Genomic DNA, 22,524 nt, shown 5'->3' with positions numbered 1-22,524 from the left:
ATTTTGATTAGGTGCTAAAGGTTCCTTAAAAGCACAGTGAATTAAGCATGCAATCCTTTTATTTCATTAATACCTTATGTGTGTTGTTGAGACGAGCGACGTTCAAATGTTATCAACCAGCTGAGGTGAAGCAGCGGTGAGTGACGGGCGGGAGGCGTGAGGGCGCTCTACCTACAGTATAATAAAATAAATATTAATGTGCAATAAAAATTCCATTATAACTAAACAGATAACGCTTAGTGCGTTTTGTAATGGGATGGCGAAGTAGTTATTTCAAAAGCAAGTGGTTTATTGTTGGGTATCGCGGTAATTTTTTTTTAATAATTTTCTGATACCGAATCTAACCTACCCTAACCTAATCCAATCAAGGTAGGTAGATACCTACCTTGAATCCAATGACCTCACGTTACCTAATACTTGAGATACATGTACAGTGTACTGTATATCAAGTGCCTTCAGGAGAACTCAGGCTCTCAACTGGCTAAGCCATATTAATATTGCTATTATTATCGACTCTGTATCTGTAATTTTTCTGGCTAAGTAAACTTTCAATATCAATATCAAACTTTTTACAATGCTCTTTGACATATAATACCTTGGGTTTGCAGGAAAGCCTACACAAAAGTTGATCAAATCTCCTATTGCAGGTGGTGATGGCTGCGAAGCGGAGCTTCAGAGATGCGTGGCTGAACAATGATTTCCAGCCCTGGTTGTCCCGTGTTGAAGACAATCCATCTAGGGCCTTTTGCAAAATATGCAAGAGGGAAGTGAGTGCAGAGTTGACAGCCATCAAACGTCACACAGCGACAAAGATGCATGCAGTTTATGAGGCCTCGGAACACAGGAGGTCCAGCAGGAGAGGATCCCGGTCCACCATGGGAACTATGCAGCATATGGAGTAGCCATAGCAACAATTCTTTTTGCTTGCTTTATAGCCGAGCACAACTTGCCATTTACCACTGCTGATCATCTAGTAGGCCTCATGAAGAGGATGTTTCCTGATTCTGCAATTGCTCAAGGCATGAACATGAAAAGAACAAAATGTACAGAGGTTGTGAGGACGTTAGGACGGTGTGTCACCGAGGATTAGTAGATAAACTTAGAGAAAATAAATTGTCCATTATCGTTGACGAAACAACAGACGTTAGTACGGTGAAAGCATCCTCTGTTCTTGTAAGATTTGAGGATTCAACCACAAACAGCATTAAATCTGGGTTATTAGAGGTGATCAATGTATATGGTGATGAATCATCTACAGGGTCAACAGGGGAAAATTTTGTATAATTTAATTATGAAAACATTAGAAACACACCGAATTCCACATGAGAACCTGATTGGCTTTGCTGCTGACGGCACTAGTAACATTATGGGAGAACACAATTCTGTGAGCAGCAGACTACGTATCACTATTCCTGGTATAACCATATTGAAATGTATTTGTCATTATATTCACTTATGCGCTTCGGAGGCTGCAAAGACGCTACTGTAGTGGATTTCTCCCCTACAAACGCTGTTTGCGCTGAGTAGCCGACCCCGCGAATTCCACAGTGTATGCCTCGTGGTCTGGGTCAACCAGCGCCGCCATACATTACGGAGGTCAACTACTAAGCCACGCCTACCCCTGCTATTTAAGACCTGACCTCGTGGTGATCTCGCTCTTTCTACCTACACCAACCAGCCAGCAACACCTCCTCCTCCTCCCCCTGCCTGGCGGTCCTCGCTCCCGCCGGCGAGCATGGCGATCCACAAGCTGTCCTCCTCTGAGCACCCTCACCAACCAGCTCTCTCTACATCACGCTTGTAACCATGCTGCCACATCCCAGCACCAAGCTGCATTGTACATCCAATACAACATGTATACAGAGAGCACATTGTGAGTTTCCTTTCTCCAACCCATCCTGAGTGTGAACACAAACCCATACCCCACAAATGGTGACCCCCGGAGATTCGCACTCACACAGGATGGAGGAGAAGCTGATCACGCTCCCAGTCTTCAAGTAACTTGGAAGACTGGCTTATCCACACAGAAGCAGCTCTCATCGGCTCTACAACTAATGTCTCTACACCGCAGGTTAGACACCCTAGAGCAGCACTGCTTCTCTAAGCAGACACCAGCTCCTCTTCCTGCCCCAAGCACCACGTCCTACCGACCCCAACACACCCGTCTTGCCTCAGACGCTGCCCCGGCCCAGCAGTACCCCCTGCCGCTTCTCCTGACGCGGCCCCTGCTCCTGAGTGCGGACCCACACACCCCTCTTTTCTCCCTCAGGTACTCCCTGCTAATGTCCTGCACCCTGCTGCTGTCGTGGACCCAGCTGCTGTCACGAGCCCTCATCCGCTTCTGCTGATGCAGCCCCTGCTCCTGACCCAGGCCCACACACCCCAGCAGGCGCATCTGACGACTCTGTACCTGCCGTGAGGGAAGCACAACATTCATCGCCTCCACAACCCTTTTTCTCCCTCTCTTCTCCCACAGATCTTGTGTATCTAGACAGTTGCCTCCACTAACGGCCGGCTCATCCACGCCATCGCCGTTATGTTTCACATGAGGCATGCACCGCCCGTTCTGCCTCACATGTGCCATGCAACCCTGCAGACAACAAGTCTCCTACACCGCCTGGAGGGAAGGAGGGAGTATTGTAGTGGATTTCTCCCCTACAAACGCTGTTTGTCGCTGAGTAGACGACCCCGCGAATTCAACAGTGTGTGCCTCGTGGTCTGGGTCAACCAGCGCCGCTATACATTACGGAGGTCAACTACTTCAATTACTCATTTCTTCATTAGACAACTGTTGTATTATTTCTCTGACAAGTAAGATCCAGGAATTACTACACACGGTCAGATAACACTGGACCCTCAGGTCTTACTTTCTATAAGCAACAAATTACATCTTCAATTCTTGGTTACAATATTTAACAATCAATATATTATTCAATTGTCACTGCAAATGGGTATTATGACACACTTGACACTATCCCGAATTAAAATATTCTTTATAACATGTTATTTCGGAATGACTAACGTGACACTTTAACTTCCATAGTATTCAGTGGTTTGGTGGACTCAACTCCGAGAATAACAATAACCCGGGTACCACCAACATTCATTGATTCAATACTTAACCTGGGATGACTATATTTCTGCTAGTCATCCCCAACAATAGATATTAATACGGCTCCATATATATAGCCAAGATCATTAGATGGACCACCATCACAAGACGGAGTCAGGGGGCCAAAGTTATTTACAGGCTCGCTCGCTCCTAGGAGCGCCCGGCCCGGGGAGGGTTGACTTGTCGTGGCAGTGGGTCGGCCCTGGCGTCTGTCTAGGAATCTCGCCATGGGATTCTAATCTCGCCATGGGATTCTAATCTCGCCACTTTAAAGACATCCTTCGAGAGCCATCTTGCCCATAGGCGACTCCCGAACCTCAGTAGTGTTGCCAACTCACAAACAGCGTCTGGAGATGCGTCGAGGAGAAATCACAAGGGTGTGAATGTTTAACTTCAACTATACAAAACATACGTCTGGCAACGGTACAGACGATATCTACGTTACTCGACTTATTTGGCACAGAATATTTTAATAGGTTAAAACATGAACACTGGTATTCACAAAAATCGACTAAGTTAAACTGAATTAACATGACGGCGAGAAACAATCACACATACCTGGAGATGCGTTTGAGGAGAAATCATAAGAGAGTGATTTTTCTCGTGCATCGGTATACAGTATATACGAGCCTGGGGCATATGCCTCCAAGAAAGACTAATCTTACTAACAATAGACCTTCTATTCAAAGTGGTCGCTGGACACCTAGCTGTGACCGTCAGTGTCACAGATCAGGCTAATTTTCTACGTCTATCTTTATGATCAAATCAGAGAATGAGTTTGTCAGGAAAGAGGTGAAATAGAGTTATATATACACTAACAACTCTACTGGCCTGACCGCAGACCACAGCCCAGGCCGAAACAGCCGTTAAGTCTTGGAGATTTTGAGTTTGACAGAAACTGTTCAGTAGATTAATGCCTTTCTAAAATAGACAACTGACACTAACTAAACTACAACCATCAGATTCCCTGAGGTTTGGGCGACAAAATAATATAACTTCAGTAGCGATCGTAAATCCAGGATGTCCCTACGAACGACATAAAATAGGCCACTCTAACTGACAAACTCGACACTCACTTACTTGACAAGTTTTACTAACAATAAAGACAGTTGAAGCTTTCAACACCACTCACAATGGATCTTGAAAGTTCCAACTGTAAACAGACATATCTAGGTTGCCTCACCAATTGCAACCACAGTTGCAATTTAAAATTCTGTCATTACTAAGGAATAATGAAGTCTCGGGTACACTCAAGATTGAAAGAAAACGAAGGACTCGGGCGTCTTGAAGCGATGAGAAAACGTACTCCTCAGATGGGTAACTTTAATAAGAAGGCATAGCTACATGTTTTGTGGGCTATTGAGCGTAATATGAATCGTCTGATTTTACGTAAACTGGCGTGTATGACCGTGGTCATTACACCAGAAATTAAGAAAATCACCTCCCAATAGGCCAAATATACGTGGGAGCAACAATACATGGCCTTCTGCAAAGTGAACACCATAGAGAACTCCCGAATATGGTCAAGGATGTACAATTCAGATGTCGTATCTTCATGATAAACCTTTGTGTGCAATTCCGTCAAAGATTTGAGTTTGGGAGTAGGTTTTTATGGATCTGCTCATTTATGTCATCAAATAGGGTATTTGATAATAAATCCAGGAAGGAGATGCCATCCTTATACGACTTTGTGAAGGCGGTGCCCCATATATACAGTGGCAGTATACAAGTTTTAGATGGTCAATGGAGAGACTTAGATGTGATTGCTATACCACCCGAGATTAAGGACAGAAATGACATAATGGACGTTTATACAAAACTAGGGGAACTTAAGGACAGTGTAGGTGTTTCCCAATTTAAGGACCTTTGTACATTTGCTTTGCAGGTATTGTCTCTTCCAACATCCAATGCAGATGCAGAGAGAATATTTTATAAATTAAATTTAATGAAAACAAAATCCAGAAACGCTCTACAAATTCCCTCTATTAATTCATTAATAGCCTTGTCCGAGGTTGTGAAATTCCAGGGTGGATGTATAAATTTTACGCCAAATCTGAGGATGTTAACTTGTGTTTGATATTTTTTGTTCAATTAGTGTTTAATTTTCCCATGTTATGTTATAATGTTATTTGATTGTAGGGTTTTTGTATGTGCATATATATATTTTGTCAAGACATTACAATAGTTATACCTAAAATACATGCTTTGTAATGCCCATTAATACCAAAAGAAAACGTGATGAAAAATGACGTCATAGAGTTGAGTGATAAACGGCAACCCCCGCGCCCTCGCGCGCTTCCCGTGATTTGGTCGGAGTATTAGTATGATCTCTTCTCAGCTGGGAAACGGAGTTTCACACTACACTACGCCCAAGCGGCTAATGAGCTGATCAGTGGTGAAGAGGATAAATGTAAGTAAAGTAAAGTAGGACTGGACTGATTGATTAGTAGGCAGCTGTCAAAAAGGGTGGTACTACCACCTGAGAAGATATTGGAATCATAATGTGTTGTCTAGTGGCCAGAGCCGGATTAAGGCAAGGCCATGGCCCAGGGCCCCGCGACTCAAGGGGCCCCGCGATCAGGGCCGAATTTACTGTGATGAACGTGGCCCTCAGAAAATATGCCTGTATAAAAATGGATGAAATCCTTTGTGAAATATGTATTCTAAGAGGATTATTATAACGGTTACAAACTAAATAGTATACTTTATCAGCATATGCATTACATGTTCTGAAGTCGTACAGTGAAAATTTTGCGCCCCTTATGAGACCTAGCTAAGTGTTCCCTTTAAGAACATAAGAACATAAGAAAATAAGGAGTCTGCAATAGGCCGGTTGGCCTGTGCATGGCAGCTCCTGTCGAGAGTTACTACCACTCTCTATCATCCATGAATCTATCCAGCCTCCTTTTGAAACTTTCCAGCGTTCCAGCATTTACTACAAAGTTGCTAAGCTTGTTCCACTCGTCCACCACCCTATTTGTGAACCAGTTCCTTCCTATCTCCCTCCTAAACCTGAACTTATCCAACTTAAATCCGTTGTTACGAGTCCTATCCTGCTCGGATATTATAAGAACTTTATCTATATCCCCTTTATTGATTCCTTTCACCCACTTAAATACTTCTATCATATCTCCCCGCACTCTTCGTCTTTCTAGGGAATGCAAGTTTAGTTTCTTTAACCTATCCTGATATGGAAGGTTTCTAAGTCCCGGAATCATTTCGTTTAGGAGGGAGTCTTTTGGAGGACAAACAGTGACATTTTCTGAGGATCCCGCACTGTGGACTGACATTACACATGAATTATGTGGTTACCTTTCTCAGAAAAAGCTTGAACAGGACTTGGATGCACTAAACCTGAAAACCCCAGCTAAAACTTATGATGATGGAAGAACCAGGTACTTAAATAAGGCATTTTTTCCCGAAAGCTTGCTAATGGAGAAAAGGTTAGGAGAAGATGGATGATTTTCTCTGAGTCATGTGGCATGTTTTTTTTATTTTTTTTATTTTGCTATAATTGTAAATTTTTTCTTCAGATGTAATGACATCAGCTCTAGAAACAGATCTAGTTTGTGAATTAGGGGAAGGGGAAAATGTGTTATTAAGTTTTCACATATCTGACGAACAATTTGGCACCACTAATTAAATAGAAATCCTATAAATTAGACTTTTTATTAGCAAAGTCAAGATATGTTCCAGCTGGCTTGTGTGCAAATAGAAGGTATAATGTAAGCTGTGATTGTGAGCATTTTATAATAGAAGCCATATAAAATCTTTTTAATTCTATTGAACATTTGATTAGATAATACGTGCCCATATATTACTCTCTGTAGCATTTTATAACGTAAGGTATAAAGGTTTAAGTTTACATCAGGATTGAGGTGCCCATTATGAAGAGGGTGGTCGTGGTGGTGTTGATGGTGACTCAAGTAGCGGTGGGCCTGGCTGTGTCTGACTCAACTCACCTGTATGGTGGTAAGTACTTCTCTAGTTACTGGTACTCCTGCTTACTGTAGATGATAGTAAGTCCTGTCCCCAGTCACTGTCACTCCTTATATGATGGCGAGTGCCCCCTCGGAGACAATCACTGACCATTCGTGCTTGTGTTAAGTTTATCAGCTTCAGGACTTATGTAATTTTTTTAGATAAACTATTACTGCAGCAACTCAGTAAGATGTAGAACAACTTCTGTCAAGGAATATTCACCACTAATGTGACGATGAAGAACACGAGGGTTTGTGTTCGACAACTCCCAAAGTTAAAACACTTTTCAAGATGGCTCTTATTTGTTATTTTCGTTCTATCACTTTGGATTAAAGGCCACTTCTGTTATGACTTATAGCTGACCAAAGATATGTGAGCTTCATCCTGTTTCCCTTCGTTTTTATAGTAAATATCTAGTAATGGTGTATAGATAATATGTAAAATAATAGGATTCTTGTACTATTTTCGCTTAGTGTATCTGGTGTAAGTCTAGTTAACAGGACCTAAAATTAACTTTGGAGAAAAAGAAAATATTGAGATAATTTACATAGAATAAGAACATATCTTTAACTTACTCTAAAGTTAACTGAAATATTTCAGAGTGTATCATTAAGAAGGGAAGCAGCTTGAAACTTGAGACATTTAAAGATTCCATCAATCTTAGCGTCGTAGGTGGCGAAGAAAAACAAGTGGAAGTGACAGTGCAGCAGGACGGAGAGGAATATAAGCACACGATAAAAAATATTTCTAAAGATAAATGGATGTCTGGTGTACTGAACATGACCGGTCTTCCACAGCTGCAGCTTCAAGGCCGGAATGAATCATTTACCGGTAAACCAAGTATCAGAAAAGGAACCAAGAAAACAATCATTGTTGACAATGAAGTTCGCATTGTATTAGGATGTACTCGAGGTCAGTATATCAATTGACTGCTTCCACGGATACAATATTCTCTTGGAAATGTTAGTTTTTTTAATGAAATATATTAAAACAAACAATGGATAATGAAATGAATGTTAATGTAAACACTGACCAATATGTGTGTTTACTGTATATATATATATATATATATATATATATATATATATATATATATATATATATATAAACTGTATTATCTTTAGTAGACTAGCTTTATTTACTTATTCATCTTCATCTCATGGGCGGCCGGTCACGTCTCTTACGCACCTTATCAAATGCTGGGCACGTATTGGCTGCGCCAGTGTTGGTTATTGTTTCCGGGAATATTGATAAAGTTTGAACCAATTTGCGTCAACTTTGGACCACTTTTTTCCATTTCATCAGTCGGTTTGTTGTTCTTTTTTGGTGATAATTTCCTTATAGAACTAAACGTGTGTAAGCGAATGCTTCGGTAGATTCCCTTCAGAGAGGAAAGAACTTTGTTATAACGTTATATTCTGTTGTTGACTCCTTGTAGCTATTTCAGTAAGTAGTCTTCTGTATGTACATGGCATTTTCTTTTATGAACATAGTTTCTACAATCTCTACAACGCTCAGCTTCATTGATTCAAATTTGGAGTTAATAATGCGTTTGCTCTATGACTTTTCCTCTGAATTAATATTTTTACCTTTACTTTTTACTTTTATCCTCTTCGCCACTGATCGGCTCGTTAGCCGCTTGAGCGATCGGTCACGTCTCTGTCACGCACTGTTGGCAAATACTGGGCATTGCACCGGCTCCTGAATGTACCTGAACCCGCTCCAGTGTTGGTCAAGTCTTGTCTTGAAAGAGCTCACACTCGGTGCCGTCACAACACTCTCTGGTAGATTGTTCCAAGAGTTTACAACCCTCACTCCGAAAAAGTTGGCCCTCACAGTTTTCTGGACTTGCGGCTTCTTCAATCTTGAGCTGTGACCCCTCGTGGGGCGAGCGTCCGCCAGCTCCAAGTAAGGACACTCAACTGAGTAGTGCCCCCTGAGATGCTTATACACCTCAACTAGGTCCCCCCTTGCCCGTCTGTAGTATAAGCTATGCAAGTTCAGGCGCTCCAATCTCTCAGGGTAGCTGAGGTGCCGAAGTGCAGGCACCAGTCTGGTGGCCCTCCTTTGAACATTTTCAACCAACTGACAGTCCCTAGCATATCTCGGGGACCAGATGGGGGTGACAGTACTCCAGATGGGGAAGCACTTCACTCCTGAAGATCGTTAAGAGGGACGAACCGTCTAGATATCTGAACGACCTTCTTATAAAACCCAATAATTTATTTGCCTGATTTACCTTCTTCTCGCAATGGCCCGAGAACTTCAGCTCATTGTCAACATACATACCTAGGTCCTTCTCACAATCAGTCTCAACTAGTGCAGTTTCTTCATCCCGTTGGGACATATGATACGCCTCCTTACCGTTGGTACGCCCCAGGTGCATCCTCTTACACTTCGTGACATTGAATCTCAGCAGCCATTTCTTCGACCATTCCTGGAGCCCACAGAGGTCCTTCTGCAGCTCTTCACAATCCGCTTGGTTCTTAATTTCTCGAAATAACTTGGTGTCATCGGCAAACATTTGTATGGAGGAGTGTACAACGTCAGGCATGTCATTTATGAAACAAACAAACAACAGCGGGCCCAATACACTGCCCTGCGGTACCCCACTTGTGACAGGTACAGTTGACGATTTCGTGCCATTAATCACCACACACTGCTTGCGGCCATGTAGAAAGTCTTCTATCCACGCTAGGACATTTCCCCGAATTACGTACCCTTCCAGTTTGATTTTCAGCCTTTCGTGGGGTACACTGTCGAAAGCCTTGGCAAAATCTAGGTAAATATTGTCGATATTACCACCCCGTTCCAGAATATGGGTCCAAATATCCAATACCTTGAGCAATTGTGTTAAGCAGGAGCGTCCCGGCATAAAACCGTGTTGGCAATCCTTTACAAGGTTGTTTCGTAGTAGATGTTCCATTGTGGCATCTCTGATAATATTCTCAAGTACTTTACATATTATGCTGGTCAGGCTCACCGGTCTATAGTGTTTCGTGGAGTGACGATCGCCCTTCTTGAAGATAGGACTCACATAAGCCACTATCCATTCACTGGGGACCTTTTGTTCATCCAGGCCTTTACAAAGCAGGATCTTCAGGGGCTCGGCAAGCTCGTTGCACAGCTCTCTTAGCACTCTAGGATGCACCATGTCAGGTCCGGGGCGTTTATGGACCTTTAGCTTTGACAGTTTATTTCTAATACCCTCTTCTGTGAACACAATGTAGGTCAGTGCTGTGTCGAACCGTCTGTCCTCAAACGCAGAAAGGTTAGTTGCATCCTCTCTTGTGAACACCGAGGAAAAGAAGTTGTTCAATGCCTCGGCTTTATCCTGGTCAGAATCTGCGTAACTACCATCCACCAGCCTCAGGTCTGATACTCCTACTCGCGTTTTCAATTTCGACTTTGCATAGCGGTAAAACGCATTTGGGTTTGACTTGACCTCGCTTGCAACCAGCCTCTGGAACTCCTTTTCAGCCCTCCTACACTCTATCTTTGCTTGGTTTCTGGCTCTTGCATACATCCTCCTGTCTTGCTCATCGTTTGACCCAACCCACGACTTGAATTTCTGGGTTTTCTTCTTAATTTTGTCGACCGCCGCATGGTTCATGTGTAGGGATCCCCTCGTATTCCTAGAAGCACTGGATTTGGTCTTGGGTATATATTTATCGATCAAATGGGTCAAGTAAGGTAAATGGCTTTTGTCGCGTTAGTGACGTAAATGATGAGTTGGGCTAGTTTTTTTAGCTCAATTTATGGTTTGTATATGTTTTTATATGTACTGGGGCCTTAGAACTAACAACCCTTCAGACGGCACAATTGGGCAGATCTCCAAATCTTGAAAGGAATAGAAAACTTGAGCCCTGGGTATTTCTTTGCTGTGTTACACACCACCAACACGAGGGGACATAACATGCCAAGTTATCGTGCAGAATGAACATTACGAAATACTTCTTCACACAGAGGGTGGTAGACCTATAGAACGGTCTACCAGACCAAGCTGTGGAATAGAAAACATTAGTGATCTTCTAAACAGCCCAGAATAATGGAGGTATCCTTCCCATTGCCACTGGCCACCTTCCCTCGGCATGGCTACGTCTAGTGGGTGGCCATTAAGTAAAGAAGGTAAATATATATTTTTTCAGGATGGCTGAATCGAGAATTGAGTCAAGCCTTGGCAAGTGCTCAAGAAATTCCCTCCTCTGGCAATGAAGGAGAGACTCTGGTACTCACACCCACCCAGGACACTAAGGTACAGTTTTCAGTGTCAGAGGCTAACAGGATTTTGTGTCTGAACAACTCGAGAGTGACAGTGATGGACCAAGACGAAGGACAGCAATGTGGCAACTTAACCAGAAACACTCCCGTCCAACTCCAGTTTATGAAGAATACGGAGGAAGACACAGTTAAGGTAGGTAGTATGTTTAATAATAGCGTTGATATATATATATATATATATATATATATATATATATATATATATATATATATATATATATATATATATATATATATATATATATATATATATATATATGTGTGTGTGTGTGTGTGTGTGTGTGTGTGTGTGTGTGTGTGTGTGTGTGTGTGCAATCTCTTTTTGTCCTACGCTGTGTAAACTTACCCTAAGAACAATCAGCTTAAAATCAGTTTGTCTCAAATTCTAACTGTAACTTAGAATATCATATACAGTATTTTCCCATCAACATGTAAGGTAATACGGTATACTATATAAATAATGGTGATAAAGTTTGGTGTATCCCTTAAAGGCTTAAAGCCTTGGCTTCGGCTTCCTGATAATAAATCATGAGTGTGAACTTGGAAATAGCTTCGGCAAGTGAGCAAGAAAAATTTAAATTAAAATTTTTTTTTTCACCAGTATGAGCTCAGCGAAAATCTAATTATAATGATCATCTGTCACAACAACGAGTCAGAATTGCAATTTGTTGCACAGATCCTGTCTGGAGAGGAACTCCTGGACAACTTGACGCTCTCTGGTGAAATGACACTCAAGTTTTCTCCCGAGAACTTGGCAGGAACATTATATATCGCCCAGTGCATCGAGAGCTACAAGAAGAAAGGTACAGATGATATTACCTCTCCAGAATTCTCACAGACGACAGAAGCGACAGAAGGTTAGGACTGAGAGAATGCGAGAGGCTAGGGACACAGCATGGGGTGAGGGAGGGGTGGTGTGTGTGTGTGTGTCACCTGAATCATATAAATACAGTATAAAAATATATTCAGGCACATTAAATTTACTTGACGGTGTCTCCCAAACAGGCCTTACATCCTCACCACCAATAAACTGTGGCCACAACTGTACTCTCAGTAATATTTTCCTGGGCATCTTCGCCGCCATCGCCGTCATCCTCTTCATTATCGTCATCGACCTCCCTCGGAGACTCAAGGTATTGCCTTAGTTTCTGTGAGACTCAAGAGAGTTTTTCTGTTTATCTTAAGACTCCGGATATTATGACCCTCTCTGAGTCTAACTCTTATTTCCCTCACCACTTCCACAAATTGAGTCTACATCTGTTGAAGTCTCTAGATATTGTCTTCATCTCTACTTGAGTCACCAGGAGAGGCTCATAGAGAGGTGTGAGGGTGAGGCATCAGATAAGTGCCTTATTGATAGGTGAGGGGGATCATTATATGTATACTGTTTGCGTAACTCTTGAATTCTTATCACCAGACTTCACCCACCAGCTGTTTCCACTCTGCTGCAATTTAATTGTTTACTGGGAGTGTGTGAAGGTAAGGCACCCCAGCTCATTTCGCCTTTAATATTAACCTAACCTAACAAAACAAAACGTAACACAACACATACCAACACAACATATAACAACACAACGCATAACAACACAACACATAACAACATACCACATAACAACATACATCATAACAAACACGAATCAAACCTAACATCAACTCATGGTAACCTAACGCTAACTTAACATAAGTAGCGCGCGGGTGTTTTAAATATTAAGTGAAATATACTGAAGTGCTTAATCCTCACCTGGTTTGTTTACAATATACTGTTCTTTACAAAGACTCTCTTATGTAACGAATATTGTCTAAATCTATATACTGTACTGTACACTGTACTATAGTATGTGCTCGTCGCCGGGAGGCGTCTGGCAATTATAATTCTTGCCTTTCAATGCTAAATCCAAAAACTACAGAGGGAAGTGTTGCCACTATATATTTTGTGTCTGCACAAGGCTTTATAACGTGTACATGTGATATTTCTCAACAAAGAGAGGACCCACATCGTGATATTTCAGTTGTCATATACAGTATCTGTATCTTACTTCCTGTAAGCAGGGCGGCGTTGTGTTGTGGCTGATGTCTCCAGGAAATTTACACAGGGAAAAGTCAATTCAATTCAATTACAATTGTTTATTCCTTGATAGAGGAAGCGGAGGACATCGTACCAGGTGGGCGGGGAGTCCAGGGGGATGGCTGCTTCCCGAGCTTCTCTCTGTTTGCGGCGAATTTGGGTCCTAAGCTCGAGGAACAAGTGTTCGAGGAACAACGTAGTCAGGTGTGGCCTTGTTGCAGCCAGTCTTGGCAAGGCCATCTGCTGCCTCATTCCCCAAGATACCGACATGACTGGGTATCCATAGGAATATCACAGGACGGCCTGCATCCTGAAGTGTGGATGTTAACCCTCGTATTAGGAGGATGAAGTCCTTATTTTCCCCTGATCCAAATGCGATCCCGTCGAGAGCAGACCTGGAATCGCAGCAGACAAGCAAGGGGCAGAAACCATCTGCTTCTTCCTCAGCGAGAAGGGCAGCAAGGAGGGCTATTAGTTCAGCCTGAGTGGAGGATGTCCCGTCAGAAACTCTGAGAGACTGGGAAACGTCTTTATTTATCTGTTTCTATTTCCTGAACTCACTTCCTCCCTCACATGCGCTGTATTGAAGAAACACACACACACACACACACACACACACACACACACACACACACACACACACACACACACAGACACACACACACACACACACACATATATATATATATATATATATATATATATATATATATATATATATATATATATATATATATATATATATATATATATATATATATATATATATATATCGTTTATGCCCGTCTTCTGTCTCACTCTCATCTTCAAAACAGCACATAGCGCATTAATTAATGAGAGGTTGTGTACCCTCAGGTGCGATATGGGAACACTGGTCAAAATGACATAAATCAACCAGACCACCGAACAGGTGAGGCATCGTGCCATCACGGGCGTTTTGTTTCTGCTGCTGTTACTATTTCTGGTGTTCTTGCAGCTGCTCTACTTTCTGTTGCTGCTGATACGCTTCCTCTTTCTTTGTCAAGTGAAACCTTCGAATCTTGTCATTTTAAAGGTTGGCAAAGTTTTCTGTCGCATCAAGTTATCAATTATCGTGTCATGTATCAGATGCTTTGCCTGAGCTTATTCTTTCTTAATGATAAAAAGGTAGAATTAGAGAACCAATTGATCACCAACTTAACAAATTAAGAAAATGTAGAGTTAGGGAAAGACAGGCGACTGCGATGTAAAGTGACATAATAAGAGTGAGCGGTATGAGAGATGGGTAGGAAGAGATATAGAGGATATAGAGGATGAAAGATATGTTAAATAGAAGATAGTAGAGTATAGCATCGTGTTGGAGGGAGCTCTCCGATTCGCCGCATCTAACAGTTAGTGTGTTAGTAAACTCTCTTGCGTACGGGAGTCAGTATGAATGAGCAGTAGAGTGAGAGACACGTGTGAGATACATGCAAGGTAAGAGACATGGTGAGACACGGGTGGAAAAAGACAGGCGGAAAGTAACAGAGGATAATTTACGGAAGTGGATAAACTTTGAGATAAACACCGCCATTTCGTCATACTGCTGGTTCTATTCACTAAGGAAGTGATATTTTTAGCTGCTGTAGGTAACTATGAATAGCTTCTCAGACTGAGTGAGTGGCTAAGGGTGTTGTAGTGACGAGGTGACCTGTTCATTTTTGGGGGGATTAACTTTAGATTATTGGCGATGTTGCTCATTTCTATATTTATTTTTGTATGAAGTTGAAGTTGTTAGATGATATGACAGGAAGTTTGGCTTTGTCATGATCACTTTGGGTGAGTAGATCTCAACTTCAGGATTTTTTTTCCCCACCATGAAGCCGCTACACGGAGGCGAACTGTTGTCCGCTGTTGGATGGACAAAGGAGCGTACAATGTTTTATAGTTGCACTCTTGTAGAGAAACATAAGGCGTGGAGATGGACCTGTATGAAGTTCCCTCACGGATGGTCAGTATCAGGCCATAGGTGTAGAGGAAGTGTATTAGCCTTTACTGTCAATAATTTTTTTAGTATATATAAGGGCTTCGAGACTGATGCAGAAGCCTCGGTTGTTCATCAAGACAACTTTGGATATCGTGGTGTTCCTCGCCGACGCTCAGAGATAGTTCTAATTACCGTCTTATACATATTTAATAAAAACTTCCTATGTCTTAACATAATAATAGAGGAAACTGCAGCTGGACAATTGGCCCATACTAATGAGCCCCGTTTACAACCAACCCAACCCTGTCCTTCACATGTGGAAGATATACTTCATGGCGGGCAAGGCAATGTTATTAACTTCTGCACCAACTTCCTCTACCCACCAAGCATTCCCCTTAGCCCTTCTTTCTGTCACTGTCGCCTCGATGTTGAGCATAGAAGATTGACTAGGTCTAAAATGTAAATGCTACTGATTACAAAGCTGTGATCACTCTTTGTTTTCTTTTTCTTGTGCTTTATCTGTGGACTGTGTGTCTTTCTCCTCCGTTGTATGTCTCTATTTCTCGTGTGTGTAAGAGTGTGCTTGTCAAGCTTCTTTGTATGATTAAAAGTCATGGTGCATCAAGAGAAGAAAGTTTTTATATCACCATAACTGACGCTGTTTTAAGCATTATAAGTGTTGCTTGAGAACTGAGTTGTGACAGTGTTCGAAGACCTGTTCACTGACCTTAGTCATCTTTCTTTCTAACCAAGAGACTTTTGGAGATAATTTAGTATCTCACCTTATCTTACATGTTCTTTAAGATATTCAAAGTCATTTGTTGCTAAAAGATAAAAAATTCTTATTGACACAATAACTTATAGGCTGCACAATGACAATCTAAACAATAATTAAATTATATCTCCATTTTACATTTTGTTAATTTAGTTGCAAAGGTGTTGGTACTAGTTCAGGAACAGTTATTTCAAAAGGATGCTTGTATATAAGTGATACAAAAAAAATATTTATGCCATGTCATAATAATAATAATAATAATAATAATAATAATCGGCCTCTACACAGGTCATTCACTCATCTCCCGGGACACGTCTACACAACCTCCCGCCAACACTCATGAGGGAGTGTGTACTGAAAACGACGTATATGAGTCCTATGACGAATTGATGGTATCTCCTGCACCCGAGTCACAGTAGTGGCTATACTGACTGTACTCACATTCTTTTGAAGGGTTCAAAGATCCAGCAAAATGTAAAATTACACCAGAGGATCTACTAAAAAGTGCAACATTATTAAATGATTTGCCTCATGCACATTGTAAGGTGCATATAAAAAACCCTTTGGAGTGTGGTAGGAAATATATAAATGTTATCTCGTGCCCATAATTTTGATAGTAGTAAAGACCTCTCAAAGTCGGAACTTCCGTAAGTCGAAAGCCCCCATAAGTCGGACGAGGCTCTGGCTTATAGGGGGGTGGGGGGAGTTAACGTGAGGCAGCAGTAGGCTGAGGCATTTAGTGTCAATTCCCAAATCCCAGGTGTTTCTTGCTGCGCTGTGTACTCTGTCTTTAGTTTGTATTTAGATCTTCTTTAGTGTATTATTATGTCCCCTAAATCAAGCGGAACCTAAACAACAACACTGGGAACCACTGGGAAAAAAGGAATGGTTTTCAGGACTACCAATTGGGGAGAAACTGAAGGGTCTCCATGAACATTGTCTGTCAGGAGTTTGGTCTGTAACACAGTACTTTTTACGAGTATCAGCCAGATTTACGTGGCTACTAAGTATAAGTGTAACTATATATAAGGCAACAATCCAAATGACACCGGCGGATGGTTTTAGCGTAAAACGCGACTTTTCCAGAGTCTAGACCGTTTCTTGTGGTGATAATAATTTTTGGGGGAAAACAAATAACCTAACTTAACGTAACCTAACCCAACCCAAATCTTACCTAACCTAAATATCCTATTTGGAATCCCAAAGTTATATATACTATATATATATATATATATATATATATATATATCTTGATAAACTCACACAGGAAAAGGGAAACAATGGAGCACCTTAGCTTTCGTCTTGAATAAAAAGACGAAAGCTAAGGTGCTCCATTGTTTCCCTTTTCCTGTGCGAGTTTATCAAGATTTATCTTATCCACGTCATAGTGAAGGGATTAATTAGCAATCAAACAGTCAGAAGTGGGCAGCACATATCTATTGTAATACAAACTTAATGTTCAGGAATTTTATGTAATCCCTAAAAATTTTAAAAATTTCTTGTAATCGTTGCAACCCTCAGCTAACTTATTCTAACCTAACCTAACTTGGCTAATGATCAGGTTGTATACGTTAGGTCAGCCGACCATTGCAGTGATTACTAGAACATTTAAAGGGATTACTTGAAATCCCTAGTTAAGCCAATTCCTTTAAGTTATATTTCTGCACTGTACTGTACTGTACTGCACTGTACTGTACTGTACTGTACTGTACTGTACTGTACTGTACTGTTCATTTCAGCTCCGGTTTGACATATTGTCACGTCCGCCGGATCCTTTTATCAAGAGCGTGTGAGGGGTGGGGGTGCTGTGGTGCTGGTTGTGGGGTCGCTGTGGGCAAACAACTGCCATCCCTTTTTTATAACATTATTATAAAATGAATTGTAACTACACAACATTTTTAATTTACCTAAGTTACTCATATGACGTACATGAAAATACTGGTTCACTAGAAAGGTAGAAAATAAATACATGAAATTTTACTAAGGGTTTGCCACATGACAAAAGCAACAACAATTAATACATATACATTTTTGGCCTTCACGTTGTCTCTTATTTCTATGGAAAGAAACCATGACGCACTGGTGAGGGATAAGCACGTTACCGTCATCAATGTGTAGTATTTATGCGTGTGATTAGGACCGTCTACTGTAAGTCTATCTGTGGAAGGTGATTGAATTTTCTGTATACAAGTATCGGGATTATATTACACATATCAATCAAAACATTGCGCTGGCGTTGACAACTTTCCTGAGCCGTACTTTTGGTGTTCACAAATAAAGCAACTGTGAAAGTGGCTGTTAGTTAGGTTATTCTGAGCCAGCTCGTAAGTTGTGATTCATAACCAGATGTTTTCCTTCTCCCCCTAACCTCCCCAACTCCTCCTAATCTTCCCTTCCCATCTCCGTCTACCTATTTTTTACCATGACACATAGTGACAAGGGCGGGGTGTGTGTAGTCGGCTGTGGTTCTATCTGGATGGGGGAAAAGTATATAGAGAAAGGTAATGTGAGAGAAACATGAGGTGAGGTTGAGTGAAAGATAATATGAGAATGGATAATGATGACGCCATGAGGAGGGGCAGGATTTAAATAAAAGAGGTTCCCATAAACCGTGTGGATACAGTACACTTGTACAGTACACAAGAAGGCAGTGTGGCCGGCACTACACTTGGCCATCTTCACTTAGCCTGTTTTGCAGCTGAATAATCAGGGGAAAGAAACCAACTACTCTTAAGACTGAAGGCGAGCGCTGTACCCACTTGGTAGAATGAGCCAAAGGGTAGAATGAGAACGAGAGAGATAGACATGATGAAGGAGAAAAGAGAAAGAGCAAGAGAGACGCAGGATGATAGCGAACACCGTCAAGCGGAAAGTCAATGATAACAGTTGGAGATAGTGAGTGACATCAATAGAACACGTGACAGAGCCTTCCTGTTAATGTAAGAATATTTACATCCTGTTGTGAAGTTCGTGTATATATGAACTATAACCTGCTCACCATGTTTCTCTCTTTGGAACCATTTGTCTCTTTCTCTTGCTATAACAATGTGCTTGTAGAGTTTCAGTGTAAGTCAAATTTTTGCATCACCACGGATTCTTGCGCACTTCTTTTTGTTTTTGTTTTTTTATCTCGAAACGAAGAATGGGAAAACGTAGACCGGGTGATGATAGAATGCTAGTGTAATTTTAATGGCACTCAGACCACTATAGTTTTCCTAGATATTAAATAAACCAGGATGATACGTTTTCACATCACCAATTGGGGAGAAATTTAGAATCTGGCATCTGGCAGTCACCTCTGTCCACCACTGACTGTCATATCATAAAAGTTCCCCGAAAACAAAAGGAATGGTACAAAAAAGCTCACACTGATAACAGGGAAAAAACAAGTTAAGGCATCTGCACATGCCTATCTTAGTACAGTATTTATCTTCACTATCATCATAATAATAATAATAATAATAATAATAATAATAATAATAATAATAATAATAATAATAATAATAATAATAATAATAATAATAATAATAATATTATTATTATTATTAGCAAGAATAATAATACACTTTTCAGATTCTAAAAACAACTTAGTGGCCCGACCCGGAGATTCTGTCACCAACGATATCTATGTTTCAAGTCGATTTGGAAGCAGATGAGACATCACAACTAATACAACAGTAACAAGTGATGGTATGTTTTATAAGACTCTCAAGAGGAGGATAGCTCATAATACTCTCTTCAGATCTACTGACTTAACAGTTAAAATTATAGACACTGGAAAATGATACCAGAGAATTATGATATTTTGTGTTACTGGTAAACTGTACTAAGTATTGAGCTTGTGACAACTCTGTCCCCTCCTCACTCTACCGCCATAACCATCACTTGCTCCAACTTTACACCAGGAGAAAAAACTGCTTCACGAAGCTACTCGACCCCAGTGAGCACCGTTTCAGAACCAGTTTCCTATCCGACTATGAGACCCGTTTCCCATCTGACTATGAGACCGAGGTATCCAGGCAAGTGTATCTTCCTGGTAGGCCAACGCCCGGAGTTTTAAACATCCGTTGAAGAGGGTCGTCGTGTTTCAACCCGAGTTAAAAAGGAAAAAAAGGGAGTCCCGAGGGACACCGCAGTACAGTACTTGACGGGGTGGTGTGGCGGTAAAATTAATTAATTCCAATAAAATTAATTTATAATATTGGAAATAGTTAATTTTACCGCCACATCAGCCCGTCAAGTACTGTACTGCAGTGTCCTTCAGGATTCTTTTTTTTTTCTTTTTAAACTCGGGTTGAAACACGACGACCCTCTTCAAGGGAAGATGTTGTTTAATAATACAGGCGGAGAGTCGCTTCTCTGCACTCTTCGGCGTTTCCCTTCTCCCGGGGTGTGGACGACGAAATGTATTAAGGACAACTGCCAGTGGTGTTGTGGTGGTTTGATGATAGTGGACTACGGCGCTAATCCCTGGTTCCTTGTGGTTGGCCATCGCAACCGAGACTTGCTACCTGAACTGCCATTTCTATCAGGTTTTTGTGTTGTTGTGTACAGTATGTGTATTTAAGAACATAAGAATGGAGGAAACTGCAGCGGGCCTATTGGCCCATACTGAACAGTCCCATTTACACCCAACCCCTATTGCTCATATATCCATCCAACCTATGTTTGAAGCTATCCATCGTATTCGAGTCAATAATGATGTTTGGTAACTTGTTCCATTCATCCACTACTCTATTTCCAAACTAATGTTTACCTATTTCACCCCTAAATCTAAATTTGTCTAATTTAAAACCATTGTTACGAGTTCCCTCCTGGTTGGATAGTTTGAGTACCTTTGTTATGTCCCCTTTGTTTAGCCATGACTCCCATTTATACACCTCTATCATATCGCCCCTCACTCTACGTCTCTCGAGGGAGTGCAAATTAAGATGCTTTAACCTGTCTCTGCACTCGAGGTTCCTAATGCCCGGGATTAATCTTGTCATTCTCCTCTGAATTCTTCCTATGGATTATATATCCATTCTGTAATACGGTGACCAGAATTGAACTGCGTAATCCAAGTGAGGTCTCACAAGCGCAAGATATAGTTTTAGGATGACCTCTCCAGTATTTTTTAACTTACACTCCTTTGTATGTACCCAAGTACTTTATTAGCCTTGTTTCGAGCAAATACACATTGTTTACTTGGCTTAAGAATCCTACTTATCATTACTCCTAAATATTTCTCACATTCGGATTTCTCTATAACATCGTTGGTCATCTGATATCTGGTTTGTCTGTTTACATCTCCTATACTGAGTACTTTACATTTGTCCACATTGAATTTCATCTGCTATTTTTCAGACCATTCGAAAAATTTGTCCAGATCTTCCTGTAGTTTTGCGGAGTCCTCGCCAGATTTAATTACACGTCCTATTTTAGTGTCATCAGCAAATTTACTAATGTTGCTGTCTATGCCGATATCTATGTCGTTCATGTATATACTAAATAATAATGGTCCAAGTACTGAGCCTTGGGGTACTCCACTTGTGACGTTACTGCAATCGCTGTTTCCTGTCCTGTAACCACGCACTAATCCATTTTAGAATATCTCCTCCAATGCCTTGAGCCTCCACTTTTCTTATTAGTCTTTCGTGGGGGACCCTGTCGAAGGCTTTGCTAAAGTCAAGATATACCACATCATAGTCGTGCCCCTCGTCCGCTGATTCGAAAACAGCTGAAAAGAATGTTAATGGATTAGTTAAACATGAACGCCTGCTTGCGAAGCCATGTTGGGAATCCCAGGTACACTCGTGGACACTTCTGCTCGACTGACCTCCCTCGACCCTGACCGTCTTGCCAAGATGTCGGCTCAGATTGGTCGGAAGTCACTGTTTAATTTTCCGTCTTCTATTTAATTTATTACTTACTAAGCTCTGTACTGGATTCTCACTCTCCGTTAAGTATTAGCGTTCAACATATCTACATTTATTCAAGGGTTTGAGCAATTATTTATAATTTGTAACAAGAATATACTGAAAAAAAACAATGTTACATAGCAAGCAACATTCTTATTGGACGAAAAGATAAACCTAGGTTGTCATTGGCTAATTATCCTCACGAAACATCGATGTTAATAGTTTAATTTACGTTCTCATACTGAAACATCCACGCAGGGCGGATCCAGGAATATCAAAGGGGGTCCAAGAAATTGTGGATGGGGAAACAAGGCAAGCACAACTAGCCCAACCAGCTATATATATATATATATATATATATATATATATATATATATATATATATATATATATATATATATATATATATATATATATATATATATATATATATATATATATATATATATTATTTTTTTTTTTTTA

General features: G+C 41.0%; 2 protein-coding genes across 6 annotated transcripts in view; one reads left to right on the top strand and one right to left on the bottom strand.

Moving 5' to 3' along the window:
• LOC121879023 (anaphase-promoting complex subunit 1-like) overlaps positions 1-159 on the bottom strand; it is a 33,719-nt gene extending 33,560 nt beyond the window's left edge. For both annotated transcript variants that reach the window (XR_006091269.1, XM_042385489.1), the window contains exon 1: positions 74-159. The gene's annotated coding sequence lies outside the window, so the exon portion shown is untranslated. The remainder of the gene's footprint in view (positions 1-73) is intronic.
• A 5,232-nt stretch (positions 160-5,391) lies between these two features.
• Positions 5,392-18,049, top strand: LOC121879043. 4 transcript variants are annotated; one of them, XM_042385528.1, is made up of 8 exons: positions 5,392-5,522; positions 6,984-7,084; positions 7,694-8,005; positions 11,242-11,507; positions 12,051-12,177; positions 12,380-12,507; positions 14,295-14,349; positions 16,448-17,387. In XM_042385528.1, coding segments are annotated over exons 1-8 (1,122 nt in total). In that variant the 5' UTR covers positions 5,392-5,520; the 3' UTR covers positions 16,579-17,387. The 4 variants fall into 4 exon arrangements, with proteins under 4 accessions (XP_042241462.1, XP_042241460.1, XP_042241463.1 ...); XM_042385526.1 differs by having other exon boundaries at positions 12,051-12,231; XM_042385529.1 differs by lacking the exons at positions 14,295-14,349; positions 16,448-17,387 and adding an exon at positions 17,899-18,049 and having other exon boundaries at positions 12,051-12,231.
• The last annotated feature ends 4,475 nt before the right edge of the window (positions 18,050-22,524 follow it).

This window comes from Homarus americanus, unplaced genomic scaffold (assembly GCF_018991925.1).
Source record: "Homarus americanus isolate GMGI-L3 unplaced genomic scaffold, GMGI_Hamer_2.0 scaffold4060, whole genome shotgun sequence".
Classification (NCBI taxonomy): domain Eukaryota; kingdom Metazoa; phylum Arthropoda; class Malacostraca; order Decapoda; family Nephropidae; genus Homarus; species Homarus americanus.
The sequence above is the reverse complement of the archived record's forward strand: the minus strand, read 5'-3'. Positions and strand labels throughout refer to the sequence as shown.

Bases quoted from the DNA above. Each gene is read 5' to 3' on its own strand.
- LOC121879043 (XM_042385526.1), top strand. The intron at 8,006-11,241 runs GTCAGTATATCA...ATATTTTTTCAG, and splicing joins TGTATTAGGATGTACTCGAG to GATGGCTGAATCGAGAATTG. The intron at 11,508-12,050 runs GTAGGTAGTATG...TTTGTTGCACAG, and splicing joins CGGAGGAAGACACAGTTAAG to ATCCTGTCTGGAGAGGAACT.